The sequence below is a fragment of the Coregonus clupeaformis genome, chromosome 11 (assembly GCF_020615455.1).
Source record: "Coregonus clupeaformis isolate EN_2021a chromosome 11, ASM2061545v1, whole genome shotgun sequence".
Classification (NCBI taxonomy): Eukaryota; Metazoa; Chordata; class Actinopteri; order Salmoniformes; family Salmonidae; genus Coregonus; species Coregonus clupeaformis.
In genome coordinates this window covers 35,230,478-35,256,065 of record NC_059202.1, presented here as the reverse complement: position 1 = coordinate 35,256,065, position 25,588 = coordinate 35,230,478, and the positions used below count along the sequence as shown (strand labels likewise).

Here is a 25,588-nt window from a genome sequence, read left to right as displayed (position 1 = left end):
TCCCTTACCTTCTCTTTTCTTCTATCTTGTCTTCTCTCCCTCCTCCAGTTTCCTACGTGTGCTGAACCGCTCGCTGCCCCTGTTCATGACGCTGGCGTGGATCTACTCGGTGGCCATGATCATCAAGGGCGTGGTGTACGAGAAGGAGGCGCGGCTCAAGGAGACCATGAGGATCATGGGGCTTGGTACAGGCCAGCTGTGGGTCAGCTGGTTCATCAGCAGCCTGGTGCCCTTCCTGGTCAGCGCCGGCCTCCTCATTGCTCTGCTCAAGGCATGTGGTCTAATAGCCTTGTGTTGATTATTTAGTCACTTGTTTATTTTGCCCGGGACCATGCACAGCTTGTTTTTTGCTTCAGAGGCTATCAAGCCAATTATTATAGGGGCGGCAGGTAGCTTAGTGGTTAAGAGCGTTGTGCCAGTAACCGAAAGGTCGCTGGTTCTAATCCCCGAGCTGACTAGGTGAAAAATCTGTCGATGTGCCCTTGAGCAAGGCACTTAACCCTAATTGCTCCTGTAAGTCGCTCTGGATAAGAGCGTCTGCTAAATGACCAATTATTTATTTATTTATTATTTATTATTATTTATATTATATATTTATATATTATATATTATTTATCAAGCCATTTTGTATCTGCAGTCTTTTGGCAGGACTGAAAAGTATTCACATCACAGCTATGCAGTTGTCCTAGAATCTTGCCCTGGATTAATGACTGTGTTCTTTACAGCACTCTGTATAGTTTTAAGGCATTGCAGTAGGGATACTGTTTGTTCTCTTCCTCCAGTGGGGGGACATCCTGCCCTACAGCAACCCGACTGTGGTGTTCTTCTTCCTGACGGCTTTCGCTACGGCCACCATCATGCAGTGTTTCCTCATCAGCACCTTCTTCTCCCGGGCCAACCTGGCGGCCGCCTGCGGAGGCCTCATCTACTTCGCCCTCTACCTGCCCTACGTGCTGTGTGTGGCCTGGAGAGACCACCTCACCACCACACACCGTGTCCTAGCCGTGAGTCCTCATAATACACATTCTCACCACCACACACCGTGTCCTAGCCGTGAGTCCTCATAATACACATTCTCACCACCACACACCGTGTCCTAGCCGTGAGTCCTCATAATACACATTCTCACCACCACACACCGTGTCCTAGCCGTGAGTCCTCATAATACACATTCTCACCACCACACACTGTGTCCTAGCCGTGAGTCCTCATGATACACATTCTCTTTGTTGTGTTTTGTTGAGGTTTCCGTGAGTCGTTTTTTGTTGATAAGGAAGAATGATTATGGTACTGTATTTAACCCATTACTTGCTGCTGATAGGTTGCTCTTTTGAATGAGGTTTGGAATCTCAATGGTGTCACCTGTATAAATATATGAAATTAACCCATCCAATCTGGTAGTACTACAAATTCTCATCTCTCTCACCACAGAGCCTGTTTTCCCCTGTGGCCTTTGGCTTTGGCTGTGAGTATTTCTCCCAGTACGAGGAGCAAGGAGTGGGCATCCAGTGGTTCAACCTGCATTCCAGCCCCATGGAGGGAGACACCTACAATTTCACCACGTCCATAATCATGCTGCATATCGATGCATGTATCTACGCTCTGGCCACCTGGTACATTGAAGCTGTTTTCCCAGGTAAGGAAATTAATTGTTGAACATTTCTTTCATTGATAACTGCTCTATGGTTTCATGCCATTTTGTATAAAAGTGCATATTAAAATACATATTATAATGAACGTGTAACTGCATTGCCAGTGCACCTTTGCAGAAAATGGCACTTTGACAAACTAAAACTGCACTTATTGTGATGAGGTGGTGTTGAAGGAGTCAGGCGCAGGAGGGTAAATCACAGAATAACAGGCTTTAATCCGCAAAATACAGGTTTACGCAGAAATGCATCAAACACACTCCAGGGCACAAAACAGGCGCACTGGAAAATACTCCCGTCGATACAAAATACACGAGCTCCACCGAGCTTCACTAACCTCCACAATAAACAATCACCCACACAGACAAGGAAGCAGAGGGAACACTTATACAATGACTAATGAGGGAATAAGGACCAGGTGTGTGTGATTGAAGACAAGACAAATGGATTGATGATAAATGGATCGGCAGTAGCTAGTAAGTCGGTGATGCCGAACGCCGAAACCTGCCCGAACAAGGAGGGGAGGCAGCCTCGGCGGAAGTCGCGACAGTACCCCCCCCCTTGACGCGCGGCTCCACCAGCGTGCCAACCCCGGCCTCGGGGATGGCCAGGAGGACGCGGAGCAGGGCAAGCCGGAATGCGACGGTGGAAATACCGTAACATGGAGGGATCGAGGATATCCCTCACCGGGACCCAGCACCGTTCCTCCGGACTGTACCCCTCCCACTCCACGAGGTACTGAAGTCCCCCCCACCCGACGCTTCGAATCCAGGATAGAACGGACAGAGTACGCCGGGGCACCCTCGATGTTCAGAGGAGTTGGAGGGACCTCCCGCACCTCAGACTCCTGGAGTGGACCAGCTACCACCGGCCTGAGGAGAGACACGTGAAACGAGGGGTTAATACGGTAATCAGGGGGAAGTAATAACCTATAAGTGACCTTGTTGACTCTCCTCAGGACTTTGAACGGTCCCACAAACCGCGGGCTCAGCTTCCGGCAGGGCAGGCGGAGGGGCAGATTCCGGGTCGAGAGCCAGACCCGATCCCCCGGTACAAAGACGGGGGCCTCACTGCGGTGGCGGTCAGCGTTGGCCTTCTGACGGCGCGTTGGAGGTGAACATGGGCAGCATCCCACGTCTCCTCCGCGCGCTGAAACCAGTCATCCACCGCAGGAGCCTCGGTCTGGCTCTGGTGCCATGGTGCCAGAACCGGTTGGTAACCTAGAACACACTGGAAAGGCGTTAGGTTAGTGGAGGAGTGGCGGAGAGAGTTCTGGGCATATTCTGCCCATGGCAAGAACACCGACCACTCCCCCGGCTGGTCCTGGCAGTAGGACCGCAGGAACCTACCCACGTCCTGATTTTCCCGTTCCACCTGCCCATTACTCTCAGGGTGGAACCCAGAAGTCAGGCTGACCGAGACCCCCAGACGTTCCATGAACGCCTTCCAGACCTTGGACGTGAACTGGGGACCTTGGTCAGACACTATATCTTCTTGTACCCCGTAGTGCCGGAAGACGTGTGTAAACAGGGCCTCCGCAGTTTGCAGAGCTGTGGGGAGACCGGGCAGAGGAAGGTGGCGGCAGGCTTTAGAAAAGCGGTCCACATGACCAGGATGGTGGTGTTACCTTGGGAGAGGGGAAGATCAGTCAGAAAATCAACACTTAGGTGAGACCATGGTCGTTGTGGAACTGGTAAAGGTTGTAACTTACCAGCTGGGAGGTGCCTAGGTGCCTTACTCTGGGCGCACACTGAGCAGGAGGAGACGTACACCCTCACGTCCTTAGCCAAGGTAGGCCACCAGTATTTTCCGGTCAGGCAACGCACTGTACGGCCGATACCTGGGTGACCAGAGGAGGGTGACGTGTGTGTGCCCAGTAGATCAGACGATCACGGATAAGAGCAGGCACGTACTGTAGCCCATCTGGACACTGAGGTGGAGAGGGATCCGTGCGTAATTCCTGCTCTATATCCGCGTCCATCGCCCATATTACCGCCGCCACAATGCAGGAGGCCGGCAGTATGAGGGTGTTGTCGCTGGGCCTCTCCTCTGTGTCATACAGCCGGGACAGTGCGTCTGCCTTCACGTTCTTTGTACCCGGGATGTATGATAGAGTGAAGTCAAACCGGGTGAAGAATAGGGCCCACCTGGCCTGGCGAGGATTCAGCCTCCTCGCGGCCCGGATGTACTCCAGGTTATGGTGGTCCGTCCAGACGAGAAAAGGGTGTTTTACCCCCTCGAGCCAATGCCTCCACGCGGTCAAGGCTCGGACAACAGCCAACAGCTCCCGTTCACCAACGCCGTAGTTCTGCTCCGCCGGGCTGAGCTTCTTAGAGAAGAACACACAGGGGTGGAGCTTGGGTGGCGTACCCGAGCGTTGAGACAGGACAGCTCCTATCCCAACCTCGGACGCATCCACCTCCACTACGAACGGTAGTGATGAATCGGGGTGGGCCAGTACCGGGGCTGAGGTGAACAGACCCCGCAGTTTGCTCAAGGCCAGGTCAGCCTCAGCAGACCAGCGGAGCCCGGACGGCCCACCCTTCAACAGGGATGTAATGGGAGCTGCGACCTTGCCAAAGCCCCGGATAAACCTGCGATAGTAGTTGGCAAAGCCAAGGAAGCGCTGCACCTCCTTAACCGTGGTTGGAGTCGGCCAATTACGCACGGCTGAAATGCGATCTCCCTCCATCTCCACACCTGAGGTGGAAATGCGGTATCCAAGGAAGGAGACAGACTGCTGGAAAAACATACACTTCTCTTCCTTAGCATAAAGGTCATTTTCCAACAGTCGGGCCAGCACCTTGCGAACCAGGGACATATGCTCGGCGCGCGTAGTGGAATACACCAGGAAGTCATCGATGTAGACCACTACACCGCGATCAAGCATGTCCCGAAACACCTCGTTCACAAAGGACTGGAAAACTGAGGGAACATTCATCAAACCATAGGGCATCACCAGGTATTCATAATGCCCCGTGGTTGTGCTGAATGCTGTCTTCCACTCATCTCCCTCTTGGATACGCACCAGGTTGTAAGCATTCCTGAGATCTAATTTGGTGAAGAAGCGCGCCCCATGCATTGATTCAATCACTGAAGGAATGAGGGGGAGAGGATAACTAAATCTTATCGTCTCCCTGTTCCGTGGTCGATATTCAATGCACGGGCGCAGACCTCCGTCCTTCTTCTTCACAAAGAAGAAACTCGAGGAGGCAGGTGAAGTGGAGGGACGTACTGTGGGGAGAACAAGTATTTGATACACTGCCGATTTTGCAGGTTTTCCTACTTACAAAGCATGTAGAGGTCTAATTTTTATCATAGGTACACTTCAACTGTGAGAGACAGAATCTAAAACAACAATCCAGAAAATCACATTATATGATTTTTAAGTAATTAATTTGCATTTTATTGCATGACATAAGTATTTGATCACCTACCAACCAGTAAGATTTCCGGCTCTCACAGACCTGTTAGCTTTTCTTTAAGAAACCCTCCTGTTCTCCACTCATTACCTGTATTAACTGCACCTGTTTGAACTCGTTACCTGTATAAAAGACACCTGTCCACACACTCAATCAAACAGACTCCAACCTCTCCACAATGGCCAAGACCAGAGAGCTGTGTAAGGACATCAGGGATAAAATTGTAGACCTGCACAAGGCTGGGATGGGCTACAGGACAATAGGCAAGCAGCTTGGTGAGAAGGCAACAACTGTTGGCGCAATTATTAGAAAATGGAAGAAGTTCAAGATGACGGTCAATCACCCTCGGTCTGGGGCTCCATGCAAGATCTCACCTCGTGGGGCATCAATGATCATGAGGAAGGTGAGGGATCAGCCCAGAACTACACAGCAGGACCTGGTCAATGACCTGAAGAGAGCTGGGACCACAGTCTCAAAGAAAACCATTAGTAACACACTACGCCGTCATGGATTAAAATCCTGCAGCGCACGCAAGGTCCCCCTGCTCAAGCCAGCGCATGTCCAGGCCCGTCTGAAGTTTGCCAATGACCATCTGGATGATCCAGAGGAGGAATGGGAGTAGGTAATGTGGTCTGATGAGACAAAAATAGAGATTTTTGGTCTAAACTCCACTCGCCGTGTTTGGAGGAAGAAGAAGGATGAGTACAACCCCAAGAACACCATCCCAACCGTGAAGCATGGAGGTGGAAACATCATTCTTTGGGGATGCTTTTCTGCAAAGGGGACAGGACGACTGCACCGTATTGAGGGGAGGATGGATGGGGCCATGTATCGCGATATCTTGGCCAACAACCTCCTTCCCTCAGTAAGAGCATTGAAGATGGGTCGTGGCTGGGTCTTCCAGCATGACAATGACCCGAAACACACAGCCAGGGCAACTAAGGAGTGGCTCCGTAAGAAGCATCTCAAGGTCCTGGAGTGGCCTAGCCAGTCTCCAGACCTGAACCCAATAGAAAATCTTTGTAGGGAGCTGAAAGTCCGTATTGCCCAGCAACAGCCCCGAAACCTGAAGGATCTGGAAAAGGTCTGTATGGAGGAGTGGGCCAAAATCCCTGGTGCAGTGTGTGCAAACCTGGTCAAGACCTACAGGAAACGTATAATCTCTGTAATTGTAAACAAAGGTTTCTGTACCAAATATTAAGTTCTGCTTTTCTGATGTATCAAATACTTATGTCATGCAATAAAATGCAAATTAATTACTTAAAAATCATACAATGTGATTTTCTGGATTTTTGTTTTAGATTCCGTCTCTCACAGTTGAAGTGTACCTATGATAAAAATTACAGACCTCTACATGCTTTGTAAGTAGGAAAACCTGCAAAATCGGCAGTGTATCAAATACTTGTTCTCCCCACTGTATATTACCCCTGGCGCAGGGACTCGTGACATATGTTTCCATAGCCACTGTTTCAGCCTGTGACAGGGGGTATATATGACTCCTGGGAGGTACAGCGTCTAACCGGAGGTTTATCGCGCAATCCCCCGCCCGATGAGGTGGTAATTTAGTCGCCTGCGTTTTAGAGAACGCTTGCGCCAGATCGAGGTATTCAGGGGGAATGCGCTCGGTGTAGGTACTGTCTGGACTTTCCACCGTGGTTGCACCAACGGAAACACCTAGACACCTGCCCTGACACTCTCGCGACCACCCCGTGAGAACCCTCTGCGGCCATGAGAAGGTGGGGTTGTGGAGTGCTAGCCAAGGGATACCAAATACCACAGAGAAAGCAGGAGACTCAATAATGGAAAAAGTAACCTGCTCACAATGAGTCTCCTGGGTAATCATGGTGACTGGTGAAGTAACTTCCTTAACCAACCCGTACCCTAATGGTCGACTATCAAGTGCTCTGATGGGGCGTGGAATGGATAGGGGAATCAATGGAATGCCTATACGGTGTGCGAATGCCCTGTCCATAAAGTTCCCAGCTGCGCCTGAATCGACTAGCGCCTTACACTGGGGAACTACCATGTGCTCAGGAAAGGAGATGTGTATTTTACAGTGCGCAGCATAGGGCTCTGAACGAGTGTGGGTGTTCGATACCTGGGGTGATGCGAGAGTGCCCTGCCTGCCGCCTCCAAACCCAGAAGAGCGTGTGGTGAAATGTCCCTTCGCGCCACCAGTGTGACACTGGCGCTGTCATCCTCCGCTCTCTTGGCTAGCGGTTCCCCCCATCACCATCGGTTCGGATCCGAGTCGGCCGGGATCGTACCGGGCAGACCTCCTCCAGGACGTCCTCTGGTTGCCAGCAGGTTGTCCAAACAAATGGTCATGTCCACCAGTTGCGAGAAGGACAACATGGTGTCACGGCAGGCTAGCTCCCGTCGGACGTCCTCTCGCAGATGGCACCGGAAATGGTCGATCAGGGCCCGCTCATTCCACCTGGACCCAGCTGCCAGAGTTCAAAACTCCAATGTGAAGTCCTGCGCAGTCCTCGTCCCCTGCCTCAGGTGGACCAGCTGCTCGCCCGCCTCTCGACCCTCGGGCGGGTGATCGAAGACCGCCCGGAAGAGGCGAGCGAACTCCCCGTAGTTCTCCAACGCGGCTCCTCCTTCGTTCCACACCGCGTTGGCCCACTCCAGGGCTTTCCCCGAGAGGCAGGAGACGAGAGCGGACACCTTCTCCCGCTCCGATGGGACTGGCCGGATGCTGGAGAAGTAGAGCTCCAGTTGGAGAAGGAATCCTTGGCACAGCGCCGCTGTCCCGTCGAACTCCCGTGGTCGGGATATCTGGATCCCTCCGGGTGCTGGGGTGTAGGTGGTGGGATCCGGTTGGCCAGCTGGTCTCGACGGATCGGGCTCTCTCCTCTCCAGGCGTTGGACGACCTGAAGAACCCGATCCATCGCTTCACCCAAGCTGGCTAGCATAGTTGAATGCTCCTGGACCCGTTCCACGACTCCAGGCATGCGCGTCTCTCCCGCTAACTCCATAGCGGGTGGGTGATTCTGTGATGAGGTGATGTTGAAGGAGTCAGGTGCAGGAGGGTAAATCACAGAATAACAGGCTTTAATCCGCAAAATACAGGTTTACACAGAAATGCGTCAAACACACTCCAGGGCACAAAACAGGCGCACTGGAAAATACAAGGCACACGGGAAAATACTCCCGTCGATACAAAATACACAGGCTCCACCGAGCTTCACTAACCTCCACAATAAACAAACCCACACAGACAAGGACGCAGAGGGAAAACTTATACAATGACTAATGAGGGAATAAGGACCAGGTGTGTGTGATTGAAGACAAATGGAGTGATGATAAATGGATCAGCAGTAGCTAGTAAGCCGGTGACGGCGAACGCCGAAACCTGCCCGAACAAGGAGGGGAGGCAGACTTGGTGGAAGTCGTGACACTTATACTGGTATGACTAAACACACGTTGTTGGGATCTTTTGTCCAGGTGAATATGGGGTGCCCAGGCCATGGAATTTCGTGTTCAGTTTGAACTATTGGGGAGGAATTCCTCTAGAGGCCGGCATACCCATCCCTCCTGCTCCCAGAGGACAGGGAGGAGGTAAGAAAAACATGCACGCACACACACACACACACTAAATATGATGTAAAAAACAGACACCATTTTATGGTATTGAGGCTCCCTCTCTGTACCTGTCTCAGATCGAATCGAAGCCGACCCCTCTCACCTCATACTGGGTGTGGCCATCCGCAACCTGGTCAAAATCTATAAGCAAGGCGCCAAGCTGGCGGTCAACCACCTCAATCTCAAGTTCTACGAAGGCCAGATCACCTCTTTCCTGGGGCACAACGGTGCTGGCAAAACAACCACCATGTAAGGGCTGTGCTTTAAGAACCATTGAATCAATATAGTAGAACAGCCAACACCACCATGTCAACCTGCACCTACATTACAGACACATAGAAATTAATGGTGATGTGGTGCTTATGTACAGTAGGTGTTTTGTATTGCTTATGGATGTGTTACGTATTGTCGCGCTAATCGAGGGCCATTGTACTTGTTATGTATTGCTTATGAATGTTCTATTAACCTCTAATTTAGGGTTATCATGATAAAATACACAGTTCATTTCCATTGACAGGTCTAATCTCGGGCCCTTGTACTTGTTGATGTGGTGCTTATGTAAGTGTTATATATTGCTTATGAATGTGCTATGAAGCTCTAATGTAGGGTTATAACTTATAATTGGCGATGTAGTAGTTAAAAAATAAGTGGGTAAACTCTGCCGTTTGTGGTGAGTAAAGTAATTATTTCTATGCTTTCGATGCATTTTCTGCAAAATGTGGGTAAATGTCGTTTACATGCGTTTACCCTCCACTGGTTATAATGCTTAATACACAGTTCATTTCAATTGACAGGTCTATCCTGACGGGTCTGTTTCCCCCCACGGCTGGGACCGTGTACATTAAGGGCATGGACATCCGCACTGACATGGACATCATCAGGAAGACCCTGGGAGTGTGTCCTCAGCACAATGTCCTTTTTGACATGTAAGCCCCTGCTCTACTCTTGAATACATGTCATTAAGTAATGTATCCTATACATGTATTTCATTATATTGTAGTGCATAGGATTACTACCATGTTGACTCCATTTATGGAGTGCTTGTTTTCTATCTTCCTAAGTTAATTAATTCCTTGGTGATGTTAAAGCTGCAATATGTGAGAAATGTGAGTTATAGATCTGTCAATCTCATTGAAAGCAAGTCTAAGAAGCGGTATATCTGTTCTATGTGCGCTATTTCTATGCTTCGTTTCGTTTTTGCGTCTTTTACTTTTAGTTTTGTACACCAGCTGAAAATACAATATTAATTTTTGGGGGAAAATATATTTCACAGTGGTTTAGATGGTACAATGATTCTCTACACTATACATTGCTTGTTTTGTCACATAAACTGAAATTAGGCGAACTATTAGACATTTTCTTATCAGGAAATGGCGGAGCGATTTCTGCATATTGCACCTTTAAATAACTGATATGACAAAGATGAAAAATCACTAGAGGGAATCTAAATAACGAAAGGCCCCATTCACTTAATCTCTTGCCCCTCAGGCGCCATCTTAAAACATTTACCCACTGTACATGTAAAACAGTGTGATGGTACTCAATCAGCCCTCTGACTTTAACCTTGTTATTCTTGTATAGTCTGACCGTAGAGGAGCATGTGTGGTTCTATGGTCGTCTGAAGGGCCTATCAGGCGACGAGGTGAGGAAGGAGTTGGACACTCTCCTGGAGGACGTGGGCCTGCTGCACAAACGCCACGAACAGACCAGGAACCTGTCTGGTATGGTTCCCTCCCTCCCTCCCTCCCTCTACTATTCGACATCCATTACATATATGGCCTTCAGCTGTATACTTTACAGAATAACATATCCTTCAATAACCACTACATATACAATACCACACTCAAGTTCTCTCTGTGTGTGTGTGTGTGTGTGTGTATTTCTTTCTCTCTCTGTCCCTCTGTGTCTCTCTGTCGTCTCTGTCCCTCTCTCTTTCTCTCTCGCCCCCTGTCTCTGTCTCTATCTCTCAGGTGGTATGCAGAGGAAGCTGTCGGTGGCCATAGCATTTGTGGGGGGCTCTAAGGTGGTGGTCCTGGATGAGCCCACAGCTGGGGTGGACCCCTATTCCCGTCGAGGCATTTGGGACCTGCTGCTCAAGTACCGCAAAGGTTAGCCCTGAACTGTGTCTAGGGTTGCAACATTTTCCGTAAACTTTTCCAAAATTCCCAGGATTTCCAGAAAGCCCTGGTCTAACTTGGTTGCGGAGTTGACCATTTCATGTAAATTCAGGTGCAATATAATGAAATTGAATCTACTTTATCTTTTTCTTCTTCTCTCTCAATCAGATCGCACCATCATCCTCTCCACCCACTACATGGATGAGGCTGACCTTCTCGGAGACCGCATAGCCATCATCTCCCAGGGGAAGCTGTGCTGCTGCGGCTCCCCTCTCTTCCTCAAGGCCAAGCTGGGGATGGGCTACTACCTCACCGTCGTCAAGAAGGAGGGACTGGATACTCGAACCCCCAGTAGTGCCAGCGCTACCAAACTGCCCCCTGCCACAAAGGTGAGTGAGAGATTGTATACCCCTGCAAATTAAATTTCAGCAGGAATACATTGTGTGCTGAGCCCTTAATCACAAAGCGTCTCAGAATAGGATTGCTGATCTAGGATCAGGTCCCCCTGTCCTCATAATTAACTAATTCTACATCAGCACTCTAACTCTGAGAAACTTTGTGAATATGGGCCCTGAAGACCATTTTACCAGTGCATCTTAATAGTCAAAAGTGTCTCTCCTTGTCTCATTTACTTCTGAGAGGAGAGGAGAAGGTCATTGTAGACTATCGCGATAGGGCTGTGTATACTGTGGGATGCTAAAGGTCATGACTTTTATCACTGAACTATGAACCCTTCGCTGATTGTCTCTCCCTCTATATTTCAGGACAGCGACTCCTCCATGAGTGACGACACAGGATTGGGCAGTGATGTTAGCGGCTCAGGTGGGGTCTCCCACCCAAAGTCACTTAGTGACTTTCTGCTAGCTGTGTGTTGACTTCTCGCCATTATTGAAGACACCTGTAAAAACAACCATTTCGCTTGACTGTTCTGTTCGTCCATAGCTAACCAAATGGCGAGCCTCTACCCCCCTACAGACTGATCTGAGGGGATCAGATAGGTCTACTCAAGTACAGTGGGGAAAAAAAGTATTTAGTCAGCCACCAATTGTGCAAGTTCTCCCACTTAAAAAGATGAGAGAGGCCTGTAATTTTCATCATAGGTACACGTCAACTATGACAGACAAATAGAGGAAAAAAAATCCAGAAAATCCCATTGTAGGATTTTTAATGAATTTATTTGCAAATTATGGTGGAAAATAAGTATTTGGTCACCTACAAACAAGCAAGATTTCTGGCTCTCACAGACCTGTAACTTCTTCTTTAAGAGGCTCCTCTGTCCTCCACTCGTTACCTGTATTAATGGCACCTGTTTGAACTTGTTATCAGTATAAAAGACACCTGTCCACAACCTCAAACAGTCACACTCCAAACTCCACAATGGCCAAGACCAAAGAGCTGTCAAAGGACACCAAAAACAAAATTGTAGACCTGCACCTGGCTGGGAAGACTGAATCTGCAATAGGTAAGCAGCTTGGTTTGAAGAAATCAACTGTGGGAGCAATTATTAGGAAATGGAAGACATACAAGACCACTGATAATCTCCCTCGATCTGGGGCTCCACGCAAGATCTCACCCCGTGGGGTCAAAATGATCACAAGAACGGTGAGCAAAAATCCCAGAACCACACGGGGGGACCTAGTGAATGACCTGCAGAGAGCTGGGACCAAAGTAACAAAGCCTACCATCAGTAACACACTACGCCGCCAGGGACTCAAATCCTGCAGTGCAAGACGTGTCCCCCTGCTTAAGCCAGTACATGTCCAGGCCCGTCTGAAGTGCATTTGGATGATCCAGAAGAGGATTGGGAGAATGTCATATGGTCAGATGAAACCAAAATATAACTTTTTGGTAAAAACTCAACTCGTCATGTTTGGAGGACAAAGAATGCTGAGTTGCATCCAAAGAACACCATACCTACTGTGAAGCATGGGGTTGGAAACATCATGCTTTGGGGCTGTTTTTCTGCAAAGGGACCAGGACGACTGATCCGTGTAAAGGAAAGAATGAATGGGGCCATGTATCGTGAGATTTTGAGTGAAACCCTCCTTCCATCAGCAAGGGCATTGAAGATGAAACATGGCTGGGTCTTTCAGCATGACAATGATCCCAAACACACCGCCCGGGCAACGAAGGAGTGGCTTCGTAAGAAGCATTTCAAGGTCCTGGAGTGGCCTAGCCAGTCTCCAGATCTCAACCCCATAGAAAATCTTTGGAGGGAGTTGAAAGTCTGTGTTGCCCAGCGACAGCCCCAAAACATCACTGCTCTAGAGGAGATCTGCATGGAGGAATGGGCCAAAATACCAGCAACAGTGTGTGAAAACCTTGTGAAGACTTACAGAAAACGTTTGACCTGTGTCATTGCCAACAAAGGGTATATAACAAAGTATTGAGAAACTTTTGTTATTGACCAAATACTTATTTTCCACCATCATATGCCAATAAATTCATAAAAAATCCTACAATGTGATTTTCTGGAATTTTTTTTCTCATTTTGTCTGTCATAGTTGACGTGTACCTATGATGAAAATTACAGGCCTCTCTCATCTTTTTAAGTGGGAGAACTTGCACAATTGGTGGCTGACTAAATACTTTTTTTCCCCACTGTATCTAGTGGGGGGTTAGGGCATGTTTCTGGACAGTGAAGTTTCAAACCTCCTCTTTCTCCCTCTCCCTCTCGCTCACTCCCCCCAACAGATCTGGCCGCCCTGTTGGCCCTGGTGCAGCGTCACATCCCCGGGGCCCGGCTGGTGGAGGACGTGGGGCGTGAGGCGGTCATCAACCTGCCCCAGAAGTCGGTAGAGGACAGCAGCCTGGCCATCTTCCTCACCGAGCTTGACAGGAGGCAAGCTGATCTGGGCATCACCAGCTACGGCCTGTCTGACACCACCCTGGAGGAGGTGAGGAGAGGATACACACGTGTGTATAAATACACATACAGTGCATTCGGAAAGTATTCAGATCCCTTTACTTTTTCCACATTTTGTTACGTTACAGCCTTATTCTAAATGGATTAAATTGTTCTTTTCCCCCTCATCAATCTACACGCAATACCCCATAATGACAAAGCAAAAACAGGTTTTTTGAAATTTTTGCAAGTATTCAGACCCTTTACTCAGTACTTTGTTGAAGCACCTTTGGCAGCGATTACAGCCTTGTGTCTTCTTGGGTATGATGCTACAAGCTTGGCACACCTGTATTTGGGGAGTTTCTCCCATTCTTCTCTGCAGATCCTCTCAAGCTTTGTCAGGTTGGATGGGGAGCGTCGCTGCACAGCTATTTTCAGGTCTCTCCAGAGATGTTCGATCACGTTCAAGTCCGGGCTCTGGCTGGACCCCTCAAGGACATTCTGAGACTTGTCTCGAAGCCACTCCTTCATTGTCTTGGCTGTGTGCTTAGGGTTGTTGTACTGTTGGAAGGTGAGCCTTCACCCCAGTCTGAGGTCCTGAGTGCTCTGGAGCAGGTTTTCATCAAGGATCTCGCTGTACTTTGCTCCGTTCATCTTTCCCTCGATCCTGACTAGTCTCCCAGTCCCTGCCACTGAAAAACATCCCCCAGCATGATGCTGCCACCACCATTCTTCACCGTAGATATGGTGCCAGGTTTCGTCCAGACATAACGCTTGGCATTCAGGCCAAGGAGTTCAATCTTGGTTTCATCAGACCAGAGAATCTTGTTTCTTTATGTGCCTTTTGGCAAACTCCAAGCGGGCTGTCATGTGCCTTTTACTGAGGAGTGGCATCCATCTGGCCACTCTAACATAAAGGCCTGATTGGTGGAGTGCTGCAGACATGGTTGTCCTTCTGGAAGGTTCTCCCATCTCCACAGAGGAACTCTGGAGCTCTGTCAGAGTGACAATCGGGTTCTTGGTCACCTCTTTGACCAAGGCCCTTCTCCCCCGATTGCTCAGTTTGGCCGGGCGGCCAGCTCTAGGGAGAATCTTGGTGGTTCCACACTTCTTCCATTTAAAGAATGATGGAGGCCACTGTGTTCTATGGCACCTTCAATTTTTTGGGACCCTTCCCCAGATCTATGCCTCGACACAATCGTGTCTCGGAGCTCTACGGACAATTCCTTCGACCTCATGGCTTGGTTTTTGCTCTGACATGCACTGTCAACTGTGGGACCTTATATAGACAGGTGTGTGCTTTTCCAAATCATGTCCAATCATTTGAATTTACCACAGGTGGATTCCAATCAAGTTGTAGAAACATCTCAAGGATGATCAATGGAAACAGGATGCACCTGAGCTCAATTTCGAGTCTCATAGCAAAGGGTCTGAATACTAATGTAAATGAGATATTTAAAAAAATATATATATATATATATACATTTGCAAAATCTTTAAACCAGTTTTTGCTGTGTCATTATGGGGTATTGTAAGTAAATTGATGAGGATTTTTTTTTATTTAATCAATTTTAGAATAAGGCTGTAACGTAACAATTTGGAAAAAGTAAAGGGGTCTACATACTTTCCGTATACACACTCACACACACATATACACACATAAACACAAACACACAGGCGCACACTACAAAGGCACAGCAGGAGGGGGAGGGATGGACATGAACACAGACACCCATGCTGGCGAAGAGGTCAGCATGCTGGCTCGTAATGGGCTACTCTCACATGCACACGCACACACACACACACACACACACACACACACACACACACACACACACACACACACACACACACACAGGCACACATGCACACACACACAGGCATTAGCACACACATAACACACACACACATTGGCATACACACAGTCTCTCTCAAATACATTTAGGGCTTAAAGAGGCTTTGCGTCAGAAGCACTATATTACAAAGACACTAGCGTGTAACAGGCCAAAGTTACATGAAGCTCGTCCTAAATATATTCATGACTGCACTAAACTGACCTGTATTTAAAACGCGTCCATTGAACCTCTTGTGGATGGTTGAAACCCAGCTTTAACTAGATTAAGCAGGGTTTACCCGAAATAGTATATTTGCGGAGTTACTGTCACGGTAATGTGCTTAGGCTTACCACGATTACCAGAAAAGATAAGTCAGTAGGTTGGCTCCTGGCAGATCCTTTCTCTCCCCAGAGTTCTGCGTTTTTTGTGTTAGAGTTCTGAGTTCTCGATTAGTTATTATAAACTGTGGTTCGAGCCCTGAATGCTGATTGGCTGACAGCCGTGGTATACCACGTGTATGACAAAAACATTATTTGTATTGCTCTAATTACATTGGTAACCAGTTTATAATAGCAATAAGGCATCTCAGGGGTTTGTGGTATATGGCTATTATACCACGGCTAAGGGCTGTGTCCAGGCACTCCGCGTTGTGTCGTGCTTAAGAACAGCCCTTAGCCGTGGTATATTGGCCATATACCACACCCCCTCGGGCCTTATTGCTTAATTGAAACATGACATTTATCTACTTGATTCCAACACACAACGCAGAAGATGTAAAAAAAAAATGCATCTGTTCCTGTAGATCTTTCTGAGAGTGGCTGAGGAGACGGGGGTGGACGTGGACCCAGAGGAGAGCCCGGGACAAGCCGACACGCCCCAGGGGCAGGGTCAAGGACAGGGTCAAGGACAGGGCTTGTCTGGAGAGCCATCTGAGGATCCAGGTAAACACAAGGGAAAACATAGTAACACACACGCATAGAAACACACCGTCTTCTTCCTAGTATGTGTTTTTATTTAACATGGTCAGTCCTCTGTCCTCCTTTCTGACCCTCTTTCTCTGCACTGCTGCCAGGAATGAAACGGCTTCGCAAGCAAGGTACCTACAGTAGTGGGCCTTGTGTGCCTTTTAACTTCCCTTTTTCAGAATTTTCGGGAGCTCAGCTCTCTACCCCTAACCCTAACACTAGTGACAGGGATAACTGCAGCAGTTGGAATAAGAGTCGTTTGGCTCAATGAACAATGTCTTTCTTTCTCTCCACCATGCTTGGGCCTTTCCAACACACAGAGCCCCAGGAGACAGACCTGCTGAGCGGGGATGGCCATGGCGGAGTCCCTCTGACCGGGTGGGGCTTGACGTGGCAGCAGCTGCGTGCACTCTTCATCAAGAGGTGGCTGTACGCCCTCCGCAGTCGCAGGGGCTTCTTCGCTCAGGTGCAGACTCATAAACGTGACTTTATTCTCAATTAGTGGACCGTATCAAATACAAGCAGGTGATGCAATGAAGAGAGACCAGTAACAGGCTATTGTGACACGATGGCCTTGTGTTTCAGATCGTGCTGCCTGCTGTGTTTGTGTTGATTGCTTTGCTCTTCAGCCTCATCGTCCCTCCGTTCGGAAAGTACCCCTCGCTCCAGCTGCAGCCCTGGATGTATGGCGAACAGTACACTTTCTTCAGGTAAAGGCCTACACCTATTGATCTCAAGTACAGATGTAGGATCTTAATATGTGCCAGTTTGCTACAGCAGGAAAATAATCCTGCAGCAACGGGAAATGTGAATTATTATGTGGATTATAATTAATGGATATTGTTGTAGGGGTTAATACATTTTTCGTAAGGGAAAATCAAGTCTGAAATTTCAAAGTGGAAATGACAAACTTCAGAAGCCTTTTTAAACTTTAAATATACTACAAGTTTTAAGTTTCCTGCATTGCAGGAAAGTTCTCCTGCAACAGGGTGATCAGATTAAGATCCTACATCTGTAGTCTTGAATGGCAATTATCAGATTAACATTCTGATAAATGTTTGGACTGAAACTTCAAGGAGTCGGTTGTTCCCATGCTGTTTTTCTGTCCGACCTGCCAGATTCTGCTTTGTCTTCCTATTTTTCTTTGTCTGTATTGAACCTCTTATCTGTGTGGTGTCCTCTTTCCAGCAACGATGCCCCTGGGGATCCTGCCATTCAGAATCTGCTGGATGCCCTTCTCGACCGGCCTGGATTTGGAACCAAGTGCATGGAAAACAGCATGTAAGGCCTTTTCCTCTCTACTCTCCTCTACTAAAGCAATACGTACTGTAAAAACACAATACTGTGTTACCTGGCCTGTCCAGTTGCAACCACAAAGGAAAGCAGACACATATGTGTTACCATCTTAAAGTGTAAACCACTTTATCTTCATTCTCGGCATTACCAACAAGGTTTTTTCTATTGTCTCAATGTATTCTCAGTTCGTTTGTGCGTAAAGGTGTGTTTTTTATGAGAAAGAGGGTTCATTCTATTATGGACCTGTCATTCACTAGGTTCCCAACATGACTTGTGACTTAGGGCTATTGACTTTTCCAAAGGACACTTCTGGAGGGAAAGTGCGTATTAGCATGAACATAAGATATTTAAGTTGGGCCTATGTTTCCTCGATTGGGTTGGGTGTCGTGGTGTATTTTGCATGTTCACGCTAGGATGTGTCCCCTGCAGGGATCCTCAATGTTTGCAGGAGGAGGAAGGCATGTTCATGAGGCCCCAGATTCTCTACTCCACCTGGCAGCTCTTCAACAGAGGCAACTGGACTGCAGACAAGCCCTCTCCTGACTGTGAGTGCAGCTCTGAGGAGGTCCGCAGGATGCTACCAGACTGCCCCGAAGGAGCCGGAGGCATCCCCCCTCCACAGGTCAATACCGCATAATACACTGTTACTTTATTCTTCTCTATAGTTAAATGTTGCATTATATGTGGTTCTCTGTAGCTCAGCTGGTAGAGCACAGCGCTTGTAACGCCAAGGTAGTGGGTTCGATCCCCGGGACCACCCATACACAAAAAAAAAATGTATGCACGCATGACTGTAAGTCGCTTTGGATAAAAGCGTCTGCTAAATGGCATATTATTATTATTTTATATACTGTTACTTTGTTCTCAGTGGTTAAACATTGCATAAATACTGGTACTGCAACTAATCTCCTGTGACAGACTTTAATTAAAATATGAGAATTTGTTCTCAATGACTTAGCTACCTGCCTAAATAAATGTCTAAAGCTAAATGTCCACATACTGTTGTGTTGTGAATACTGTAACTTGTTTCTATGTTCCACAGAGCCAGAGATTGACAGGGGATATCCTGCAGAATATGACCGGCCGCAATATCTCGGACTACCTGGTCAAGACTTACCCTCAGATAATGAAGAAAAGGTCTCTTACACCTCTCCACTTGATTATTATATTTGTTAGAAAGTATTACTGTGATTAAATCTGTGTTTTTCCACCTTACAAATTCATTTCTCCTTACACTCTTACGATTTCAGCCTAACTTCAGCCACTAAGAAGTGGATCAATGAATTCAGGTAAGTGGAGTGTAAAATCATAGACATCACTTGTCTACAGCCCTAATCTCGGTTAACCCAGAACAAAAATCTTGCATAATTTGGTCAGATGCTGTCCAAGAGAGATTCCCTCAGCCCTAATACATTACAGTCCATCTACTCTGATGTAAATGTGACCCTGTTTCTGTTGTAGATATGGGGGCTTCTCTCTGGGGGGCAGAGGCACTCAGGCTGTCCCACAGGCCTACCAAATGGAGGACTCAGTCATGTCTATACGGTCACGTTACAGAGTGGCACAGGTAGGAGATAGACATCTTTTTACACCCTCAACGTCAGGTTTCCTCATAGTTTCTGTGTTGTCTCTTTTAATGTCTGGTTCTCTGTTTCTCACAGAATAGCTCATTGGATCAGCTCCTGGGTCGCCTACCAGAGTTTCTGGGTGGACTGAATAGTCAGAACAATGTTAAGGTGAGAGGTCAAAAGATGAGTGCGTGTGAGCACCTGTGTGTGTGGGTGAGTGTATGCATGTTGTTTCACTGTTACCTAAGCTCTACCTCGCCCCTGCTAGGTGTGGTATAACAACAAGGGTTGGCACGCCATGGCATCGTTTGTCAATGTCATGAACAATGGCCTGCTCCGTGCCAGCCTGCCCCCAGGGCCAGAGCGAATGAAGCATGGCATAACCGCCTACAACCACCCCCTCAACCTCACCAAGGAACAGCTCACTGAAATTGCCATGTAAGCTCAGTCTCTTTCTCTCTAGTTTCCTATTCAATTCACACCAATAAGACCCATTGTTGATTAAGCCTAAGCTTAGTGTGTCTGAGTTAATCAAATCCCTCTTTTTGGAGTTGCTTTATCCAATTTGCAAGCACTATTGTTGTAAGCACTATTACACAATACTTTTAATGTACAGAGCAGGTTGAGTAATGTTAGTATGAAAATGTGATAGGTAGGAAAACATGATACCACACTGGCCTTAAAAGTCACTAACAAGTTCTGCCATCAAAATACAGAATAAATTGTGCTTACTTTTATCTTACCATACTCATTGCCTCTCTGTTTTCAGGATGACCACCTCAGTAGATGTTCTGGTGTCCATCTGTGTGATCTTCTCCATGTCCTTTGTGCCGGCCAGCTTCGTGCTGTTTCTCATCGAGGAGAGGGTCAGCAAAGCCAAGCACCTTCAGTTTGTCAGCGGAGTCCGGCCCATTCTCTACTGGCTGGCCAACTTCACCTGGGACATGGTTAGTCGCCCACCATCCTAATAGGCTTAACTGATACCCGTTTTGTTAGCACTAATATTTAAGGTACACTCCAGAGTCTTATTCATTAGTTACCTTGAGTTTTGGCTCAAACATAAACTTTGTATCAAATCAAATTTTATTGGTCGTGTACACATTTTTCAGATGTTATCCCAGGTACAGCGAAATGCTTGTGTTTCTAGGTCCAACAGTGCAGCAATACTTTTATAGTCTACGTTTCAGAAGCCTGATAATGTTGACAGTAAAAAGTATCCTTTCAATCCTTGTGTCTCTATAATTCAGTGCCATGTACTGTAACTCCAGGGCCCAATTTTTCAAAAGTTATCTATCTGGATTTTGCCTATCGGATAGGATTAAATGTATAGAAATTGAATGAATAGAATGGATGAATCATTGACTTGAATGGGGACTCCTGTTCTATTCATTTTATTTATATGCATTTAATCCTATCCGAAAGGCGAAATCCAGATGGATAACTTTTGAAAAACTGGGCCCTGGGGATAAGTCTCATCTCTATTGAATTGTACTTAACTGGCCTTCTACTTTCTCCCAGCTGAACTATACAGTCCCGGCCACTATGGTGGTCCTCATCTTCATTTGCTTCCAGCAACAGTCCTACGTGTCTGAAACCAACCTCCCTGCTCTGGTCCTGTTGCTCTTGCTTTATGGGTAAGGGCCATGGACACTGGTAGCTTTGTTATCATTGCACTCATAACTAATTATGTTGTATGTGCACTTTATTACATTACATTTAGTAATTAAAAATTATAATGAATTATCTTTTAAAACAACTATACGACAGTATGTTTGCTTGAGTGGTCATATCAATGTTTTTTTAATTTAAAACATTATAGCTGAGGTCTCCTTCTTTAAAGAATGTTACACAGAGTTGTTCTTAGCAAAGTTCATGGTGCATTACAAAACAAATTCCTTGTTACTGATTAGAATTTCTCTTTCCTCCATTTCAGCTGGTCTATCACTCCTCTCATGTATCCAGCCTCCTTCCTGTTCAGTGTCCCCAGCACTGCCTATGTTGTCCTCACCTCAATCAACCTCTTTATCGGGATCAACGGCAGCATCGCCACCTTTGTCTTGGAGCTGTTCGTAGATCAGGTGGGTCATGGAGTTGATTATGATATTAAATCGGGGTTACTGATTAGTCTCAGGGCACAGCTGATATTTAGATTTACACCCAACACTAGTTCAGCTGAGGCTGTCTGGTTACATGGTACAACAGTGTACTTCTTTAAATGTTTTTTTCAACTTGCTTGCACCACTACAATTGCAAAATGTTTGCCAGTGTTAACAAATCAGATGTGAATGTTCTTTTACTATGGTATTCAGACATGAACTTGTCTGTCTGCTTTTCAGCACTTGAACGATATCAACAAGATCCTAAAGAAAGTCTTCCTGATCTTCCCCCACTTCTGTCTGGGCCGAGGCCTCATCGACATGGCTAAGAACCAGGCTATGTCGGACGCTTTCCAGAGACTGGGTATAATAATACTCTTTTTTTTTTTTACCAACTTTTTATTTAGTTTAGTATTTTTTTCCCGAGGGGGGTTTACAGGTACAAAAAAACTGTCCCCATCCACACGCCCACATCCTCCATCCCCACCCGGAAGCCATGCCTCCCACCCCGCCTTCTTTCGCAGCAGTGCTGCCTGTCAGCAGTAATCTTCTCTGATTGATTGAGAGATTCAAGGGGCTATCATCGTTAAGTAACATAATAGATGCAAAGCATTGAATATTTCAATTCATGCACTTCTAAATGAATTTTGTAACTTTGCCCCAGAAGCATTTAACTGCAGGGCACTCCCACATCATATGAAGCAATGTGCCTACCTGATTTAGGGGACACAGTGAACACTTGGGAGTTGGGGCCAATTTCATCGTAAAATGTTTCCTTGGTGTTAAATAGTCTGTGAACAAACTTAAAATGTATAAATTGATGGTTTGGATTACGGGATGCCAAGGTCATATTTTTCCATATTCTGTTCCAGTTCAAGGGTTATTCAGATTCAATTAGATCTGTGGACCATACTTTTTAATGGCTATCTCAGAATATGAGCGTTCCAAAAGTTGTTCATATATTATAGAGATCAGTCCTTTCGGGATAATTTAGGTGGTCAACTTAGCATAGTTGACCTAAGTTGTAAATATAGAAAAAATGAGTTTCCTGGTAATGTGTATGTGTCTTTCAAATCTTGGAATGTTCTCAAACCATTACTGTCCATGATATCGGCAAGGGTACGGATTAGATTCCACATTTGGACCATTGGGGTGGATGCAAAAGGCCGCCCTCCAGATCGCAAGGCATTATTGTGACATTTTGGAGTATGGGCATTTTTTATTTTATTTTTTACCTTTATTTAACTAGGTACGTCAGTTAAGAACAAATTCTTATTTACAATGACGGCCTACACCGGCCAAACCCGGACGACGCTGGGACAATTGTGCGCCGCCCTATGGGACTCCCAATCACGGCCGGTTGTGATACAGCCTGGAATCGAACCAGGGGGTCTGTAGTGACGCCTCAAGCACTGAGATGCAGTGCCTTAGACCGCTGCGCCACTCGGGGCATGCCATTTTGATTCCAAGTTACATTGTTTTTCAATTTTGCGCCAAATATAAATTGTGGGCGCAATAATAGTACCAAAGCGTAGTTTACATTGTTTAAGGGATATATCTGTGAAGGCCACCTCTTCCAGGGCAATAGGAGACACCATATTTCTCTCTATACTCAGCCAGGGGGCAGAAGAATCATGTCTAAACCAATTTAGGATGAGGCAAAATGCCAGTGCCTAGAAATACAATTAAAAGTTTGGTACGGATAGTCTCCTATGTCTTTCCCTCTTTCCGAGATCGTTTACCTTGCCATATAAATGTTGAAACTGCACTATGAATTTTTTCCAAATAGCCAGAAGGGGGAGCCATGGGAAGCATTGAACAACAGAAATTCAGCCATGGCAATATACAGTGCTATGAAAAAATATTTGCCCCCTTTCTAATTTTCTCAACTTTTGCATATTTGTGATACTGAATGTTATCAGATCTTCAACCAAAACCTAATATTAGATAAAGGGAACATAAGTGGACAAATAACACAACAATTACATATTTATTTCATTTATTTCATAAACAAAGTTATGCAACACCCAATTCCCCTGTGTGAAAAAGTAATTGCCCCCTTACACTCAATAACTGGTTGTGCCACCTTTAGCTGCAATGACTCCAACCAAATGCTTCCTGTAGTTGTTGATCAGTCTCTCACGTCGCTGTGGAGGAATTTTGGCCCACTCTTCCATGCAGAACTGCTTTAACTCAGTGACGTTAATCTCAATTGGGATTAGGTCTGGACTTTGACTAGGCCATTCCAAAACTTCCAATTTGTTGCTTTTTAGCAATTTTCATGTAGACTTCATTGTGTGTTTTGGATCATTGTCTTGCTGCATGACCCAGCTGCGCTTCAGCTTCAGCTCACAGATGGATGGTCTGACATTCTCCTGTAGAATTCTCTGATACAGAGCAGAATTCATGGTTCCTTCTATTAAGGCAAGTCGTCCAGGTCCTGAGGCAGCAAAGCATCCCCAAACCATCACACCACCACCACCATGCTTGACCTTTGGTATGATGTTCTTACTGTGGAATGCAGAGTTTGGTTTTCGCCAGGCATTACTGGAAACATGTCGTCCAAAAAGTTATACTTTTGAATCATCTGTCCATAGAACGTTCTTCCAAGAGTCTTGATGATCATCCAGGTGCTTTTTGGCAAACTTGAGTCAACTTTTTGGACGAGATGGGTCCCATTATGCCTGGCGAAAACCAAACACTGCATTCCACAGTAAGAACATCATACCAAAGGTCATGCATGGTGGTGGTGGTGGTGTGATGGTTTGGGGATGCTTTGCTGCCTCAGGACCTGGACGACTGTTTTGCTTTAAGACGCCCACAGGCCTCACAAGACTCGTTTGAAGGTCCCCCGGTACCAGTTTAAAAAATGAATGGAAGTATATGAGACAGTTTAGTGCCAAAAATAAGGGGTTAAATAGATGTAAAAAATCAAATAAAAAAATAAGATAAAAATGTTTGCTGATCTTTCTTATATCTCTCAGATATAAAACATACACTTGAGAACAAACTTCCTTTAGAATTTTTTGGGGGACTATCTGTTGTTCCATTAGTGAATCTGTAATTCAATGCGTTTGTATGGGCTAATAGCAAATTAAAGGAAATTCAACATTTTCATCAAATCATTTTTTTATATCTCAAGGTGTCTTAAAATTCTAAATCCAATAGCTAAATGATCCTTGCTATGACTTTCTTAAAATAATTCCATATAGCTTAGTAGACGGTGGCTTCCTCTGTTGAGAGAAGAGTTCTTAATGATAATACGCTTGTCTAAAGATTCAACATCAAATCAGTGCCAACAACATCATCTGGTTTGAGGTCAATTCATTGTTTCCATGTGGGTACCCATGTCCACAGGCACAAAGCAGACCCTGGACCCCCTGGAATGGGACTTTGTGGGGAAGAACTTGTTTGCCATGGCTGTGGAGGGAGTCGTGTTCTTTCTCTTCACAATACTGCTACAGTACAAGTTCTTCATCAACTGCAGGTAGGTACTGTGACATCTGCTGCAAGGACTGTGCATGGATGTCAAAACACATCCTGGCATTTCAGTTGGTAAAATATAATCTCATTCATAGATCCCTTTTCAAGTACTGTGCTTGTCAAATGCATCTTTCCTAATTCTTTGCTCAAAATTATTACTGATCACAATGTGATTAGGTATATATGGACTGAGCCACTCCGACACAATGTAAAAGCACTTTAAGACCTAGTGAAAAAAGCTACATAAACACATTACTATAGTATTACATTTCACATTTTAGTCATTTAGCCGGCGCTCTTATCCAGAGCGACTTACAATTAGTGAGTGCATACATTTTTATTTATTTATTTGTTCATACTACTACATATTACTATCATTATAGGTGAAATCTTTACAGTGAAACCCATGGCTCCTCTTACTCCTTAGTGTCAGATCAGTGAAATCATAGAAATATAATCGAATTCTATTTTTATGGCCTCAGTTCACGTCAGGTTATCTTACTCATAAGTCTATTCTTCCAGGCCCTGCTCAGAGCCTGAGCTGCCCCCTCTTGGCCCAGAGGACGAGGACATCGCCAGGGAGAGAGAGAGGGTGAAGAGTGGGAAAGCCCAAGCCGATATACTCACCATGATGGACCTGAGTAAGGCAAGTAAAACAAACTTTGGACTTGTAGATGAAAAAGTTGGGTCATCTACTGTATATTTTAGGTTTAAATGCAT

General features: G+C 46.2%; 1 protein-coding gene across 3 annotated transcripts in view; it reads left to right on the top strand.

Moving 5' to 3' along the window:
- abca7 (ATP-binding cassette, sub-family A (ABC1), member 7) overlaps positions 1–25,588 on the top strand; it is a 45,405-nt gene that overhangs the window by 10,928 nt on the left and 8,889 nt on the right. For 2 of the 3 annotated variants that reach the window (XM_041890396.2, XM_041890398.2), the window contains exons 15-42: positions 49–271; positions 783–1,004; positions 1,432–1,636; positions 8,526–8,639; positions 8,741–8,912; positions 9,458–9,589; positions 10,245–10,384; positions 10,634–10,771; positions 10,949–11,169; positions 11,545–11,602; positions 13,475–13,677; positions 16,263–16,401; positions 16,533–16,556; positions 16,746–16,891; positions 17,011–17,135; positions 17,614–17,706; positions 18,151–18,343; positions 18,764–18,858; positions 18,972–19,010; positions 19,183–19,288; positions 19,383–19,457; positions 19,558–19,727; positions 20,059–20,236; positions 20,808–20,923; positions 21,223–21,367; positions 21,626–21,749; positions 24,743–24,872; positions 25,391–25,514. In XM_041890396.2, coding sequence (XP_041746330.2) covers positions 49–271; positions 783–1,004; positions 1,432–1,636; positions 8,526–8,639; positions 8,741–8,912; positions 9,458–9,589; positions 10,245–10,384; positions 10,634–10,771; positions 10,949–11,169; positions 11,545–11,602; positions 13,475–13,677; positions 16,263–16,401; positions 16,533–16,556; positions 16,746–16,891; positions 17,011–17,135; positions 17,614–17,706; positions 18,151–18,343; positions 18,764–18,858; positions 18,972–19,010; positions 19,183–19,288; positions 19,383–19,457; positions 19,558–19,727; positions 20,059–20,236; positions 20,808–20,923; positions 21,223–21,367; positions 21,626–21,749; positions 24,743–24,872; positions 25,391–25,514 — 3,850 coding nt within the window. The remainder of the gene's footprint in view (positions 1–48; positions 272–782; positions 1,005–1,431; positions 1,637–8,525; positions 8,640–8,740; positions 8,913–9,457; positions 9,590–10,244; positions 10,385–10,633; positions 10,772–10,948; positions 11,170–11,544; positions 11,603–13,474; positions 13,678–16,262; positions 16,402–16,532; positions 16,557–16,745; positions 16,892–17,010; positions 17,136–17,613; positions 17,707–18,150; positions 18,344–18,763; positions 18,859–18,971; positions 19,011–19,182; positions 19,289–19,382; positions 19,458–19,557; positions 19,728–20,058; positions 20,237–20,807; positions 20,924–21,222; positions 21,368–21,625; positions 21,750–24,742; positions 24,873–25,390; positions 25,515–25,588) is intronic. The other variant, XM_041890397.2, reaches the window with a different exon arrangement.